This window comes from Tauraco erythrolophus, chromosome 8 (genome assembly GCF_009769465.1).
Source record: "Tauraco erythrolophus isolate bTauEry1 chromosome 8, bTauEry1.pri, whole genome shotgun sequence".
Taxonomy (NCBI): domain Eukaryota; kingdom Metazoa; phylum Chordata; class Aves; order Musophagiformes; family Musophagidae; genus Tauraco; species Tauraco erythrolophus.
In genome coordinates, this window is record NC_141472.1 from 18,716,952 (window position 1) to 18,733,441 (window position 16,490).

Below are 16,490 nucleotides of genomic sequence, written 5' to 3' on the forward strand. Positions count from 1 at the left end.
AACTATGACATGGACAAAAGGAGAAAAAGAACTTGAAGACACAGCAAAATTAGAAATAAAAATAGCAGATTTCTCTACTGTTCTTGTCAATAAAGATTCTTCAAGAAGAGATGGTGGTGCCTATACACTTACTGCAACAAATCCTGGTGGTTTTGCCAAGCATATCTTCAATGTTAAAGTTCTTGATAGACCTGGTCCCCCAGAAGGGCCTTTGGCTGTGTCTGAAGTCACTGCAGAAAAATGTGTGCTGTCATGGCTACCTCCACTGGATGATGGAGGAGCAAAGATTGACCATTATGTGGTTGAAAAACGTGAAACCAGTAGATTGGCATGGACAGCTGTTGCCACAGAAGTTCCCTTAACTAAACTGAAGGTTACTAAACTGTTGAAGGGCAATGAGTATGTGTTCCGTGTTATGGCTGTTAACAAATATGGAGTTGGTGAGCCTCTGGAATCAGAGCCTGTTCTTGCAGTAAATCCATATGTGCCACCTGATCCACCTAAAACACCGGAAGTTACAGCAATTACGAAAGACTCTATGGTTGTTTGTTGGGGCCATCCTGATTCCGATGGTGGGAGCCCAATAACTAACTATATCGTGGAACGTCGAGACAGGGCTGGTCTACGGTGGGTGAAATGTAACAAACGGGTTGTTACTGACTTACGTTACAAAGTGTCTGGACTGACAGAAGGCCATGAATATGAATACAGAGTCATGGCTGAAAATGCTGCTGGAGTCAGTGAGCCAAGCCCAACCAGTCCATTCTACAAAGCTTGCGATACTGTATTTAAGCCCGGTCCACCAGGAAACCCTCGTGTTTTGGATAGCAGCAAGTCCTCAATTACAATAGCATGGAACAAACCGATATATGATGGTGGTTCTGAGATCACAGGTTACATGGTTGAGATTGCACTACCTGATGAAGACGAGTGGAAGATTGTAACTCCACCAGTAGGTCTAAAGGCCACTTCTTTTACCATCACTGACCTGAAGGAAAATCAAGAGTACAAAATACGTATATATGCTATGAATTCTGAAGGTCTTGGAGAACCTGCTCTTGTTCCTGGGACTCCAAAAGCTGAAGAAAGAATGCTACCTCCAGAGATTGAACTTGATGCAGAACTACGTAAAGTTGTCACTATTAGAGCCTGCTGTACTCTAAGGCTCTTTGTCCCAATTAAAGGAAGACCAGCACCTGAAGTAAAATGGACAAGAGAACATGGAGAATCTTTGGATAGAGCGAGCATTGAGTCAACAAGCTCTTATACTCTACTTATTGTTGAAAACGTAAATAGATTTGATAGCGGCAAATATATACTGACAATCGAAAACAGCTCAGGTAGTAAGTCAGCATTTGTGAATGTCAGAGTTCTTGATACCCCAGGGGCACCTCAAGATTTGAAAATAAAAGAAGTTACAAAATCATCAGTTACACTCACATGGGAGCCTCCCCTTATAGATGGTGGCTCTAAAATAAAAAATTACATTGTTGAAAAGCGTGAATCAACAAGAAAAGCTTATTCAACTGTTAATGCCAATTGCCACAAGACCAGCTGGAAAGTTGACTCACTGCAAGAAGGCTGCAACTACTACTTCAGAGTCCTAGCTGAAAATGAGTATGGAATAGGCCTTCCAGTTGAAACTTCAGAATCCGTAAAAGTATCAGAAAGACCACTTCCCCCAGGGAAAATAACTTTGTTGGATGTGACAAGAAATAGTGTGTCCTTATCTTGGGAAAAACCTGAACATGATGGTGGTAGCAGAATTCTGGGCTACATTGTAGAAATGCAAAGCAAAGGCAGTGAAAAGTGGTCAACTTGTGCTACAGTAAAAGTTACTGAAGCCACTATCACAGGATTGATCCAAGGTGAAGAATACACTTTCCGTGTTTCAGCTCAGAATGAGAAAGGTATCAGTGATCCTCGCCAGCTGGGTATACCAGTTGTTGCAAAAGATCTTGTGATTCCACCAGCTTTCAAACTACTGTTTACGACTTTCAGTGTTCTAGCAGGAGAGGACTTAAAGGTCGATGTTCCTTTTGTTGGTCGACCCAAACCAGCAGTGTTTTGGCATAAAGATAATGTGGCATTGAAGCAGACTACAAGAGTAAATGCAGAAAGTTCGGAAAATAACACAGTGTTAACAATAAAAGAAGCATGCAGAGAAGATGTGGGCACATATTTAGTTAAACTTACAAACTCTGCAGGTGAAGCAACTGAGACCCTAAATATTGTTGTCCTTGACAAACCAGGACCTCCAACTGGACCAGTAAAAGCAGATGAAGTAACAGCAGATAGTATTACCATTTCCTGGGAACCACCCAAGTATGATGGTGGTAGCTCTATCAATAATTACATTGTAGAAAAAAGAGACACTTCCACCACCACTTGGCAGATTGTGTCAGCTACTGTTGCAAGAACAACTATAAAAGCATGTCGATTAAAGACCGGCTGTGAATATCAGTTCAGAATCGCAGCTGAGAACAGGTACGGGAAGAGTACCTATCTCACTTCAGAGCCAATCATAGCGCAATACCCATTTAAAGTTCCTGGTCCACCAGGAACACCTTTTGTAACAAACGTCTCAAAAGACAGCATGATGGTACAATGGAATGAACCAGTCAATGACGGTGGTAGCAAGATCATTGGGTATCACCTGGAGCGCAAAGAAAGAAACAGCATTCTGTGGGCTAAACTGAATAAAACACCTATTCCAGATACGAAATTCAAGACATCTGGCCTTGAGGAAGGTCTTGAATATGAGTTCAGAGTTTATGCAGAAAATATAGTGGGCATTGGAAAGGCAAGTAAAGCATCTGAATGCTATACTGCACACGACCCATGTGACCCTCCAGGTCGTCCCGAACCTATAATTGTCACAAGAAGCTCAGTAACACTTCAGTGGAAGAAGCCTGTATATGATGGTGGAAGTAAGATCACAGGCTATGTTGTTGAAAAGAAGGAGCTCCCTGATGGTCGTTGGATGAAGGCAAGCTTTACAAATGTCATTGACACCCAATTTGAAGTAACTGGTCTAGTTGAAAATCAGAGGTATGAGTTCCGTGTTATAGCGCGAAATGCTGCAGGAGTTTTCAGCGAACCATCTGAGAGCTCAGGGGCAATTACAGCAAGAGATGAAGTAGAACCACCTCATATAAGTATGGATCCAAAATACAAAGACACTATTGTAGTGCATGCTGGTGAATCATTCAAGCTTGATGCTGATGTTCATGGCAAACCAATACCTTCCATCCAGTGGTTAAAAGGCGATCGCGAGCTGACAAATACCGCTCGTATGGAAATAAAAAGTACCGATTTTGCAACAAGCCTTAGCGTGAAGGAAGCCATTAGAGTTGACAGTGGTCAGTATGTGCTACTGGCAAAGAACGTTGCAGGTGAAAAGAAAGTTCCTGTTAATGTCAAAGTTCTTGATAGACCTGGACCACCAGAAGGACCTGTTGAGATTACAGGTGTTACTGCTGAAAAATGCATGCTGTCATGGAAACCTCCACTGCAAGATGGCGGTAGTGATATTTCACACTACGTTGTAGAAAAAAGGGAAACCAGTCGCTTGGTGTGGACAGTCGTAGATTCAAATGTGCAAACCCTAAATTGCAAAGTTACAAAACTTTTAGAAGGAAATGAGTATGTTTTCCGCATCATGGCAGTAAATAAATACGGCGTCGGTGAACCACTTGAGTCTGAACCAGTACTCGCAAAGAACCCATTTGTAGTGCCCCTTCCACCAAAGGCACCAGAAGTCACAGCCATTACCAAGGATTCTATGATTGTTGTATGGGAAAGGCCAGCCTCAGATGGCGGTAGTGAAATCCTAGGCTACGTCCTTGAAAAACGAGACAAGGAAGGTATTCGCTGGACAAGATGTAACAAACGCCTGATAAGTGAACTGCGATACAGAGTGACTGGGCTTATAGAAAATCATGATTACGAGTACAGAGTTTCAGCCGAAAATGCTGCTGGTCTTAGTGAACCAAGCCCACCTTCCACTTACTACAAAGCGTGTGATCCTATTTACAAGCCAGGTCCACCCAATAATCCTAAAGTTGTGGATGTTACAAGATCTTCAGTTTTCCTTTCGTGGGGTAAACCTATCTATGATGGCGGCTCTGAAATTCAGGGATACATTGTGGAAAAATGTGATGTAAGTGATGGTGAATGGGCAATTTGTACCCCTCCAACTGGAATTAAGAATACTCACATCGAAGTAGAAAAATTAGTGGAAAAACATGAATACAAATTCCGCATATGTGCAGTTAATAAAGCAGGAGTTGGAGAGCATGCAGATGTTCCTGATTCTGTTATTGTGGAAGAAAAGCTGGAGGCACCAGATCTTGACCTTGACATGGAATTAAGGAAGATAGTAAATGTGAGGGCAGGAGGTTCCTTAAGACTGTTTGTTCCCATCAGAGGTCGTCCAACACCTGAAGTAAAATGGGGTAAAATGGATGGTGAGATCAGAGAGGCAGCTATTATTGATACCACTAGCAGCTTTACTTCCCTTGTTCTAGACAACGTTAATAGGTTTGATACTGGAAAATATACTCTGACTTTAGAAAACAGCAGTGGAACAAAGTCTGCCTTTGTCAGTGTAAGAGTACTGGATACTCCAAGTGCACCTGTTAATTTAAAAATCAGAGATCTCACTAAAGACTCTGTTTCCCTTTCATGGGAACCTCCTCTCTTGGATGGTGGAGCAAAAATAAAGAATTACATTATTGAAAAGCGTGAAGCAACAAGAAAGGCATATGCAGCTGTTGTAACAAACTGCCACAAGACTTCATGGAAAGTAGATCAACTTCAGGAGGGCTGCTATTACTTCTTTAGAATCTCTGCTGAGAATGAATATGGAATTGGCCTCCCTGCAGAAACCAGTGACCCAATTAAAGTCGCTGAAGTTCCACAGCCTCCTGGGAAAATAACAGTGGATGACGTTACAAGAAACAGCGTCTCACTAAGCTGGGCAAAACCTGAACATGATGGTGGCAGCAAAATCATACAATACATTGTTGAAATGCAAGCAAAGGGTAGTGAGAAGTGGTCAGAGTGTGCTCGTGTAAAAACACTTGAAGCGGTTATTAATAACCTAACTCAAGGGGAAGAATATCTTTTTAGAGTAATGGCTGTAAATGAAAAGGGTAAGAGTGATCCTAGAGCTCTTGCAGTTCCAATAGTTGCCAAAGACCTGGTGATTGAACCTGATGTAAGACCTGCTTTTCACAGTTATAGTATCCAAGTGGGACAAGATCTGAAAGTAGAAGTACCAATTGCAGGTCGACCTAAACCAACCGTTACCTGGGTAAAAGATGGCCAGCCATTAAGGCAGACGACAAGAGTCAATGTTAGCAATTTGACTGATCTAACTATATTGAATATTAAAGAAACTAGCAAAGAGGACAGTGGCACTTACGAAATCACTGTGGCTAACGTCGTTGGGCAGAAGTCTGCCTCTGTTGAAATTATAACATTAGACAAACCTGACCCTCCAGCAGGACCTGTGAAGTTTGATGAAATAAGTGCAGAAAGTATTACCCTATCATGGAATCCCCCAGCGTACACAGGCGGCTGCCAAATCACCAACTACGTTGTTCACAAGAGAGATACAACCACCACTGTATGGGAAACAGTTTCGGCTACTGTTGCAAGAACTACACTGAAGGTGACTAAACTAAAAACTGGTTCAGAATACCAGTTCAGAATATTTGCTGAGAACAGGTATGGGCAGAGTTTTGCATTGGAATCTGTGCCAGTTGTAGCACAGTACCCCTACAAGGAACCAGGACCTCCTGGGACACCATTTGTGACAACAGTTACAAAAGACTCCATGGTTGTACAGTGGCATGAACCAATAACTGACGGTGGCAGTAAAGTGTTGGGCTACCATCTTGAGAGAAAGGAGAAAAACAGCATTTTATGGGCTAAAGTGAACAAGACTATTATTCAAGACACAAGTTTTAAGACAACTAACCTTGAAGAAGGAATTGAGTACGAGTTTCGAGTTTCTGCAGAAAATATTGTTGGTGTAGGCAGAACAAGTAAAGTTTCTGAGTGCTATGTAGCTCGTGATCCATGTGATCCTCCGGGTCGCCCAGAAGCTATAATAATAAAAAGAAGCGCTATTACGCTACAGTGGACGAAACCAGAATATGATGGTGGAAGTAAGATTACTGGTTATATTGTAGAGAAACGTGACTTACCAGATGGTCGCTGGATGAAAGCTAGCTTCACAAATATCATTGAAACTCAGTTCACTGTAACAGGGCTTACTGAAGACCAAAGATACGAATTTAGAGTAATTGCAAAGAATGCTGCAGGTGCAATAAGCAAACCTTCTGACAGTACAGGACCAATAACAGCAAGGGATGAAGTTGAACTTCCACGAATTTCAATGGATCCGAAGTACAAAGACACAATTGTTGTAAATGCTGGTGAAACATTCAGACTTGAGGCTGATGTTCACGGAAAGCCACTACCAACCATTAAGTGGTACAAAGGAGATAAAGAGCTTGAGGAAACTGCTAGATGTGAAATAAAGAACACAGACTTCAGTGCATTAATAATTGTAAAAGATGCTATTAGAGTTGATGGTGGACAGTATATTTTAGAAGCCTCTAACGTTGCAGGAACAAAGACAGTACCAGTAAACATAAAAGTCCTGGACAGACCAGGACCTCCAGAGGGCCCGGTTCAAGTGACAGGAGTTACAGCTGAAAAATGTTCATTGGCATGGGCTCCTCCTCTTCATGATGGTGGCAGTGATATTTCTCATTACATTGTAGAGAAGAGAGAAACCAGTCGCCTAGCATGGACTGTTGTTGCGTCAGAAGTTATACCTACAATGCTGAAAGTAACAAAACTCTTGGAAGGAAATGAATATGTTTTCCGTATTATGGCAGTTAACAAATATGGGGTTGGTGAGCCATTAGAATCTGTACCAGTAATGATGAAAAATCCATTTGTGGTTCCTGGACCACCAAAGGCCTTGGAAATTACCAACATCACAAAGGATTCTATGACTGTCTGCTGGAGCCGGCCAGACAGTGATGGAGGTAGTGAAATCATAGGCTACATTGTAGAAAAGAGAGACCGAGCAGGCATCAGATGGATAAAATGCAATAAACGGCGAATTACAGATTTGAGATTAAGAGTTATAGGATTAACAGAGGATCATGAATATGAATTCAGAGTTTCTGCTGAAAATGCCGCTGGAGTGGGTGAACCAAGCCAAGTTTCTCCTTACTTTAAAGCTTGTGACCCCATGTTCAAGCCTGGCCCACCTACAAACGCTCATGTTGTGGATACCACCAAAAGTTCAGTTACACTGGGTTGGAGTAAACCTATTTATGATGGTGGTTGTGAAATCCAGGGATACCTTGTAGAAATCTGTAAAGCAGATGAAGATGAATGGTCACTTGTTACTCCACAGACAGGAATACGTGCCACTCGATTTGAAATCAAAAAACTTACTGAACATCAAGAATATAAATTACGAGTATGTGCCCTCAACAAGGTTGGTGTAGGAGAGGCTGCATCAGTTCCTGGTACTATTAAACCAGAAGACAAACTTGAAGCTCCAGAACTTGATATTGATTCAGAGCTAAGGAAAGGGATAGTGGTTAGAGCTGGCGGGTCTGCTAGGATTCACATACCATTTAGGGGACGACCAACACCTGACATCACGTGGTCTCGAGAAGAAGGTGAATTCACAGAAAAAGTTCAGATTGATAAAGGCATAAACTACACACAACTTTCAATTGACAACTGTGATAGAAATGATGCTGGAAAGTACATTCTTAAGTTGGAGAACAGCAGTGGTTCTAAATCTGCATTTGTTACAGTAAAAGTCTTGGACACACCAGGACCACCACAAAACTTAGTGGTAAAGGACATAAGGAAGGATTCTGCTGTATTATCTTGGGAACCACCCATTATTGATGGTGGTGCAAAGGTAAAGAACTATGTAATAGACAAGCGTGAGTCAACCAGGAAGGCATTTGCAAATGTAAGTGCCAAGTGTGGCAAGACAAGTTTTAAAGTTGAAAATCTTACAGAAGGAGCAATTTATTACTTCAGAGTTATGGCTGAAAATGAATTTGGAATTGGTGTTCCAGCTGAAACCACAGATGCTGTCAAAGCCTCAGAGCCACCTCTGCCCCCTGGGAAAGTAACACTCACCGATGTGACTCAGAGAAGTGCATCACTTACGTGGGAAAAACCTGAACATGATGGAGGTAGCAGAATTTTGGGATACATTGTTGAAATGCTGCCTAAAGGAGCAGAAAAATGGAGCGTTGTTAGCGAGACCAAAACATGCAATGCAGTTGTGTCTGGTTTGAGTCCAGGACAGGAGTACCAATTTCATGTGATTGCCTACAATGAAAAAGGCAAAAGCGATCCCAGAGCACTTGGAATTCCTGTGATAGCTAAAGACTTGACAATCGAGCCAAGTTTCAAACTGATGTTTAATACATACAGTGTACAAGCTGGAGAAGATCTGAAGGTAGAAGTACCATTTATAGGCAGGCCTAAACCTACTATTACTTGGACAAAAGATGAACAGCCACTGAAACAGACAACCAGATTACATATTCAGGATACATCAACATCAACTATCTTACATATTAAAGAAAGTAACAAAGACGACTTTGGTAAATATACAGTAACAGCAACAAACACAGCAGGTACAGCAACAGAGCACCTGAGCATAATTGTACTGGAAAAGCCTGGCCCACCACGAGGACCTGTTCGCTTTGACGAAGTTAGTGCAGACTTTGTTATTTTATCATGGGATCCACCTGATTATACTGGTGGCTGTCAGATAAGCAACTATATAGTAGAAAAGCGTGACACAAGCACTACCACGTGGAGCATTGTGTCAGCAACTGTTGCAAGAACAACTATCAAAGCAACAAAGCTTAAAACAGGTTCTGAATACCAGTTCAGGATTTCTGCTGAAAATAGATATGGGAAGAGCTCTCCTTTGGATTCTAAACCAGTTGTTGTGCAATACCCCTACAAGGTGCCTGGGCCACCTGGAACCCCGTTTGTAACATCAGCTTCCAAGGACCATATGATCGTACAATGGCATGAACCAGTTAATGATGGAGGAAGTAAAGTTCTTGGCTACCATCTTGAACGTAAAGATAAGAACAGCATTCTTTGGACAAAACAGAACAAGTCACTCATTGCAGACACCAAATATAAAACAGATGGCCTTGAAGAAGGTCTTGAATATGAGTTCAGAGTTTCTGCTGAAAACATTGTTGGCATTGGTAAAGTCAGTAAAGTATCAGAATTATATGTTGCCCGAGATCCTTGTGACCCCCCTGGCCGCCCAGAGGCCATTGTTGTTACAAGAAATAATATCACACTGCAATGGAAAAAACCAGAATATGATGGTGGAAGCAAAATAACTGGATATATTGTAGAAAAGAAAGAACTACCAGATGGTAGATGGATGAAAGCCAGCTTTACAAATGTGTTGGAAACAGAATTTACAGTAAGTGGTCTTGTTGAAGACCAACGATATGAATTTAGAGTGATTGCAAGAAATGCAGCAGGTTGCTTGAGTGAACCATCTGAAAGCACAGGGCCCATTACTGCCAGAGATGAAATTGAAGCACCAGGGGCTTCACTGGATCCAAAATACAAAGATGTCATTGTTGTTCATGCTGGAGAAACCATTGTTCTTGAAGCTGATATCCATGGCAAACCTATTCCTGACATTACATGGTCAAAAGATGGTAAAGACCTTGAAGAAGCAACTGCAAGAATGGAAATTAAATCTACCATTCAGAAAACAACTCTTACTGTCAAAGACTGTATAAGAGTAGATGGAGGTCACTATACTCTTAACCTCAGAAATGTTGGTGGCACAAAATCTATACCAATCACTGTAAAAGTGCTTGACAGGCCAGGACCTCCAGAAGGACCTTTGAAGGTTACAGGAGTCACTGCAGAAAAATGCTACTTGGCTTGGGCTCCACCTTTACATGACGGTGGTTCTAGTATCTCACATTATATCATTGAGAAGAGAGAAACAAGCAGACTTTCTTGGACACAAGTAGCGACAGATGTGCAGGCTCTTAACCACAAAGTAACCAGACTCCTTACTGGCAATGAGTACATTTTCCGTGTAATGGCAGTGAACAAATATGGAACTGGAGAACCCTTGGAATCTGAGCCAATTGTGGCTCGTAATCCATACAAACCCCCGGGTCCTCCTTCAACACCTGAAGTTTCAGCAATCACAAAAGATTCTATGGTGGTGACATGGGGTCGCCCAGAAGACAATGGGGGAGCTGAAATTGAAGGTTACATACTTGAAAAACGAGACAAAGATGGTATCCGATGGACCAAATGCAATAAGAAAAGGCTGACGGACTTGCGATTCAGGGTAACAGGTCTTACTGATGGGCATTTCTACGAATTTAGAGTTTCTGCTGAAAATGCTGCAGGGGTAGGGGAACCCAGTGAGCCCTCCATTTTCTATCGTGCTTGTGATGTATTATATCCACCAGGTCCGCCAAGCAATCCAAAGGTTACAGACACTTCCAGGTCTTCAGTTTCCCTTGCCTGGAGTAAGCCCATTTATGACGGCGGTGCTCCAGTTAAGGGATATATAGTGGAAGTAAAAGAAGCTGCTGCTGATGAATGGACTACGTGCACCCCACCAACAGGCCTACAAGCAAAGCAGTTCACTGTAACAAAACTTAAAGAGAACCAGGAGTATAACTTCCGCATCTGTGCAATCAACTCAGAAGGAGTCGGAGAACCTGCTACTATACCTGGTACCGTCATAGCAGCAGACAAGATTGAACCTCCTGAAATTGAACTTGATGCGGATCTCAGAAAAGTAGTCACTGTACGTGCTAGTGGTACATTACGCCTGTTTGTCACCATCAAAGGAAGACCAGAACCTGAGGTTAAATGGGAGAAAGCAGAAGGAACAATTAGTGAGCGAGCTCAGATTGAAGTCACCAGTTCCTATACAATGCTGGTCATTGACAATGTGAATAGATTTGATAGCGGTAGATACAATCTTACTTTAGAGAACAACAGTGGCAAAAAATCAGCTTTTGTTAATGTCAGAGTGCTTGATACACCCAGTGCACCTATAAACCTGACAATCAGAGAAGTGAAGAAAGATTTTGTAACGTTAGCCTGGGAACCACCACTTATTGATGGTGGAGCTAAAATTACCAACTATGTAGTTGAAAAGCGAGAATCCACAAGAAAGGCATATGCCACGGTTACAAACAACTGCACTAAGAATTCCTTCAAAATTATTCAACTGCAAGAAGGATGTAGTTATTACTTCCGTGTTCTAGCTGTAAATGAATATGGGGTTGGCTTACCAGCAGAAACTCCTGACCCAATTAAGGTTTCTGAACCACCTTCTCCACCTGCAAAGGTCGTTCTTGTTGATGTGACTCGCAACTCTGCTTCCATTAAATGGGAAAAGCCAGAGAGTGATGGTGGCAGTAAAATTACTGGTTATATAGTAGAAATGCAAACTAAAGGAAGTATAAAATGGAGTGCATGTACCCAGGTGAAAACATTAGAAGCAACAATAACAGGCTTAAGTATGGGAGAAGAGTACAGTTTCAGAGTGATCGCTGTTAATGAAAAAGGAAAAAGTGATCCAAGAGAACTTGGTGTCCCAGTCATTGCTAAAGATATTGAAATCCAGCCATCTGCTGAGCTCCTTTTCAACACATTCACTGTGAAAGCTGGAGATGATCTTAAGATTGATGTGCCGTTCAGAGGGCGACCTCTTCCAACCGTTAACTGGAAGAAGGATGGGAATCCCTTAAAAGAGACAACCAGGGTAAATGTTCAGACATCAAAGACTTTAACTTCACTGTCCATCAAGGAAGCTTCAAATGAAGATTTGGGACATTATGAATTACATCTTTCAAATACTGCCGGATCAACAACAGCTTCTTTAACTGTAGTTGTCCTTGACAGACCAGGACCACCAATTGATGTGCATATTGATGAAGTTAGTGCTGATAGTGTAACTCTATCTTGGAAACCTCCAGCATATGATGGTGGGTGCCATATTAGCAATTATATTGTGGAGAAGCGAGAAACTACCACAACAACATGGGATGTAGTATCCGCAGCAGTTGCAAGAACATCAATTAAAGTATTGCGACTCACCACTGGCTCTGAGTATCAGTTCCGTATTTGTGCAGAAAACCGGTATGGGAAAAGCACTTACACTAATTCTCCTTCTGTTGTGGCAGAGTATCCATTTAAGCCTCCAGGACCACCTGGAACTCCCCATGTGGCATATGCAACTAAAACTTTCATGATTGTAACTTGGCAGGTACCAGTTAATGATGGAGGTAGCAGAGTACTAGGATATCACTTGGAACGTAAAGAAAGAAGCAGCATCCTTTGGACAAAAGTCAACAAGAGCCTTATACCTGATACGCAAATGAAAGTTACAGGTCTTGATGAAGGACTGCTGTACGAGTATCGTGTGTATGCTGAAAACATTGCTGGAATAGGCAAATGCAGTAAATCATGTGAACCAGTGGCAGCAAGAGATCCATGTGATCCTCCTGGTCAACCAGAAGTTACTAATATTACAAGAACATGTGTCTCATTGAAATGGACTAAACCAGAATATGATGGTGGAGCTAAAGTAACAGGATATATAATTGAACGCAGAGAGATACCAGATGGTCGTTGGCTAAAGTGTAATTTTACTAATGTGCAAGAAACATACTTCGATGTAGGTGGACTTACAGAAGATCAGAGATATGAATTCCGTGTGATTGCAAAGAACGCTGCTGGACTCTTCAGTCAGCCATCTGAATCAACTGGACCTGTGACTGTAAAAGATGATGTAGAGGCTCCAAGAATAATGATAGATGCCAAATTCAGGGATATTGTAGTTGTGAAAGCTGGAGAAGTGTTTAAAGTCAATGCTGATATTGCGGGACGGCCAATACCAGTGATTTCATGGACAAAGGATGGCAAGGAGGTTGAAGGAAAAGCTAGAGTTGAAATAGCCTCCACAGATCACACTACTGCAATAACCATTAAGGACTGTATCCGAGGTGATTCAGGACAGTATGTACTAACATTACAAAATGTTGCAGGAACAAAATCTTTGACAATTAATTGCAAAGTACTTGATAGACCTGGCCCACCTGCAGGCCCATTAGAAATAAATGGCCTTACTGCTGAAAAGTGCCATTTATCATGGGGACCTCCTCAAGAAAATGGCGGTGCAGATATTGATTATTATATTGTAGAAAAACGTGAGACTAGCAGAATTGCATGGACGCTTTGTGAAGGAGAGCTTAGAACAACATCCTGTAAAGTGACAAAACTATTGAAGGGTAATGAGTATATTTTCAGAGTGATGGGAGTTAACAAATATGGCGTTGGTGAGCCTTTAGAAAGCGTTGCTGTGAAAGCCCTAGACCCATTTACAGTTCCAAGTCCACCTACATCTTTAGAGATCACCAGTGTGAGCAAAGATTCAATAACTCTCTGCTGGGCAAGACCTGAGTCTGATGGAGGCAATGAGATCTCTGGCTATGTCATTGAAAGACGTGAGAAAACTAGCCTAAGATGGATTCGTGTAAACAAAAAGCCAGTTTATGATTTAAGAGTGAAATCGTCTGGTCTTCGTGAAGGATGTGAATATGAATTCCGAGTTTATGCAGAAAATGCTGCTGGCCTCAGCCTTCCAAGTGAAACCACACCATTGATTCGGGCAGAAGATCCAATCTTCTTGCCATCTCCCCCATCTAAACCCAAGATTGTGGATTCTACAAGGTCAAATATCACAATTGGGTGGACAAAGCCACTGTTTGATGGAGGTGCTCCAGTAACGGGATACACAGTTGAATACAAGAAAACTGATGAAACTGACTGGACAACTGCTATTCAGAACTTAAGAGGCACAGAATACACCATAACTGGATTAGTATCAGGCTCTGAGTATGTCTTTAGAGTGAAATCCATTAACAAAATTGGTGTCAGTGAACCAAGTGACGTCTCAGAACCTCAGGTGGCAAAAGAAAGAGAAGAAGAACCTGCCTTTGATATTGACAGTGAAATGCGGAAGACACTAATTGTAAAGGCAGGTGGATCATTCACAATGACTGTTCCTTTCAGAGGCAAACCAGTCCCAAATGTAATGTGGAACAAACCAGACACCGATCTCCGTACACGAGCAAGCATTGATACTTCAGATAATTGCACATCTCTGACTATTGAAAAAGCAACAAGAAACGATTCTGGAAAATACACATTAACATTGCAAAACATCCTGAACACTGCCACCTTGACTTTAATTGTCAAAGTTCTTGATACTCCTGGCCCTCCATCTAATGTTGCAGCAAAAGATGTAACTAAAGAATCTGCTGTGTTGTCTTGGGATGTTCCTGAAAATGATGGGGGAGCACCTGTAAAGAACTATGTTATTGAAAAACGAGAAGCTAGCAAAAAAGCGTGGGTTACTGTGACAAACAATTGTCATCGTCTGTCCTACAAAGTGACTGGCTTGCAAGAAGGTGCCATTTACTACTTCCGGGTTTCTGGAGAAAATGAGTATGGTGTTGGAGTGCCTTCTGAGACCAAGGAAGGAACAAAAATAACAGGTGTGTTTTACTAAGAAAAATACTTTTTAATATTTAAAACAAGATGTGTTTTAAAATGTTTACTTCAAAACAATATAAAATGTGTTAAAGCTGTTTACAGTAAAAAAGATGATTTTGTAGTAGGTATGTCTGTGCTTTTACAAATGAAAAACAGCTAAAGTAATAGCTTGAATTTTAAATTTTGCTTGCATTTTACTCATGTTTCTAATATACAAATTCATTTTAAAACACATTTTCTCAATCCAGATGGCATTCCTGTATAATTGTGAATATAAAAAGTAAATATTTGCTGTATTGCTTAACCTGTCACACTTTTTTTTTCTCAGAAAAACCCAGCCCACCAGAAAAACTTGGAGTAACAAATGTCACAAAGGACAGTGTTTCTCTTTCATGGCTAAAACCAGAACATGATGGTGGAAGCAGAATTGTGAGCTACCTCATTGAAGCTCTTGAGAAAGGACAGCAAAAATGGGTTAAGTGTGCCGTTGTAAAGACAACTCATCATGTTGTCCATGGTCTTAAGGAGAACACTGACTATTTCTTCAGGGTGTCTGCAGAAAACCAAGCTGGTTTAAGTGATCCTAAGGAACTACTGCTCCCTGTTACAGTTAAAGAACAATTAGGTATGCTTCCTGACATGAGAAAAAAAGCTGATACACATTAAATTGGATTCGTTTTTAAAAAGAGAGAACATTTTTTAATGGCTTGAAAATGTTTTCTTTTTCAGAATCTCCCGAGATTGACATGAAGGGCTTCCCTCATAACACTGTATATATTCGAGCGGGATCGAATCTGAAAGTTGAAATTCCAGTTTCTGGAAAACCAGTGCCAAAGGTGACATTGTCTAGAGATGGTGTTCCACTGAAACCTACCATGAGATTTCACACAGAAACCACTGCAGAAAGTTTCATCATTAACCTTAAAGAAAGTGTGGCTGCTGATGCTGGCAGATATGACATTACTGCTGCCAACTCAAGTGGCACCACAAAATCATTTGTTAATATTGTTGTGCTGGATAGACCAGGTCCTCCTGTTGGTCCTGTTGTACTTAGCGATATCACGGAAGAGAGTGTAACACTCAGATGGCAGCCGCCAGCTTATGATGGTGGAAGTCAAGTTACCAACTATATTGTACTGAAAAGAGAAACAAGTACTGCTGCTTGGTCTGAAGTGTCTGCAACAATCGCTAGAACTGTTATCAAAGTTATGAAGCTCACAACAGGAGAAGAATATCAATTTCGCATCAAAGCTGAGAACCGCTTTGGCATCAGCGATCACATAGACTCGCAATGTGTGGTTGTCAAGCTTCCTTACAGTGAGTAATATGCTTCTCACACTATAGGTTGATGTTTTAACTCTCTGATGTTGAAAATATAATTTTGTTAACAATTAATCACTTCTTTTGATATTATCAGCTACCCCTGGCCCTCCTTCCACACCATGGGTCACAAATGTCACCCGAGAGAGTATTACTGTTGGATGGCATGAACCAGTCACTAATGGTGGCAGTGCAGTCACTGGATACCACCTGGAAATGAAAGACAGGAATAGCATATTATGGCAGAAGGCTAACAAGACCCTCATTCGCACAACTCACTTCAAAGTCACCACCATCAGCGCTGGCCTTATCTATGAATTTAGAGTTTCTGCAGAAAATGCAGCTGGGGTCGGAAAACCAAGTCATCCTTCTGATCCGGTTCTTGCAATTGATGCTTGTGGTACGTATTGCCTAGAAAATAAAGAAGTCGAACCATTTAAGTAGTATTTTTTTTTTCTTTCCCCACTGTGATGTTCTGACCTGTACAGTTAGCCAATATCTAAACCAGCTGTTATTCATTAGCAATA

General features: G+C 41.5%; 1 protein-coding gene across 1 annotated transcript in view; it reads left to right on the forward strand.

The window, feature by feature from the left end:
• Positions 1 to 400: 400 nt before the first annotated feature.
• Positions 401 to 16,490, forward strand: part of LOC104379330 (titin) — a 41,449-nt gene continuing 25,359 nt past the window's right edge. The window contains exons 1-4 of the mRNA XM_086615243.1: positions 401 to 14,645; positions 14,972 to 15,268; positions 15,373 to 15,960; positions 16,061 to 16,363. Coding sequence (XP_086471369.1) covers positions 416 to 14,645; positions 14,972 to 15,268; positions 15,373 to 15,960; positions 16,061 to 16,363 — 15,418 coding nt within the window. The 5' untranslated portion in view covers positions 401 to 415. The remainder of the gene's footprint in view (positions 14,646 to 14,971; positions 15,269 to 15,372; positions 15,961 to 16,060; positions 16,364 to 16,490) is intronic.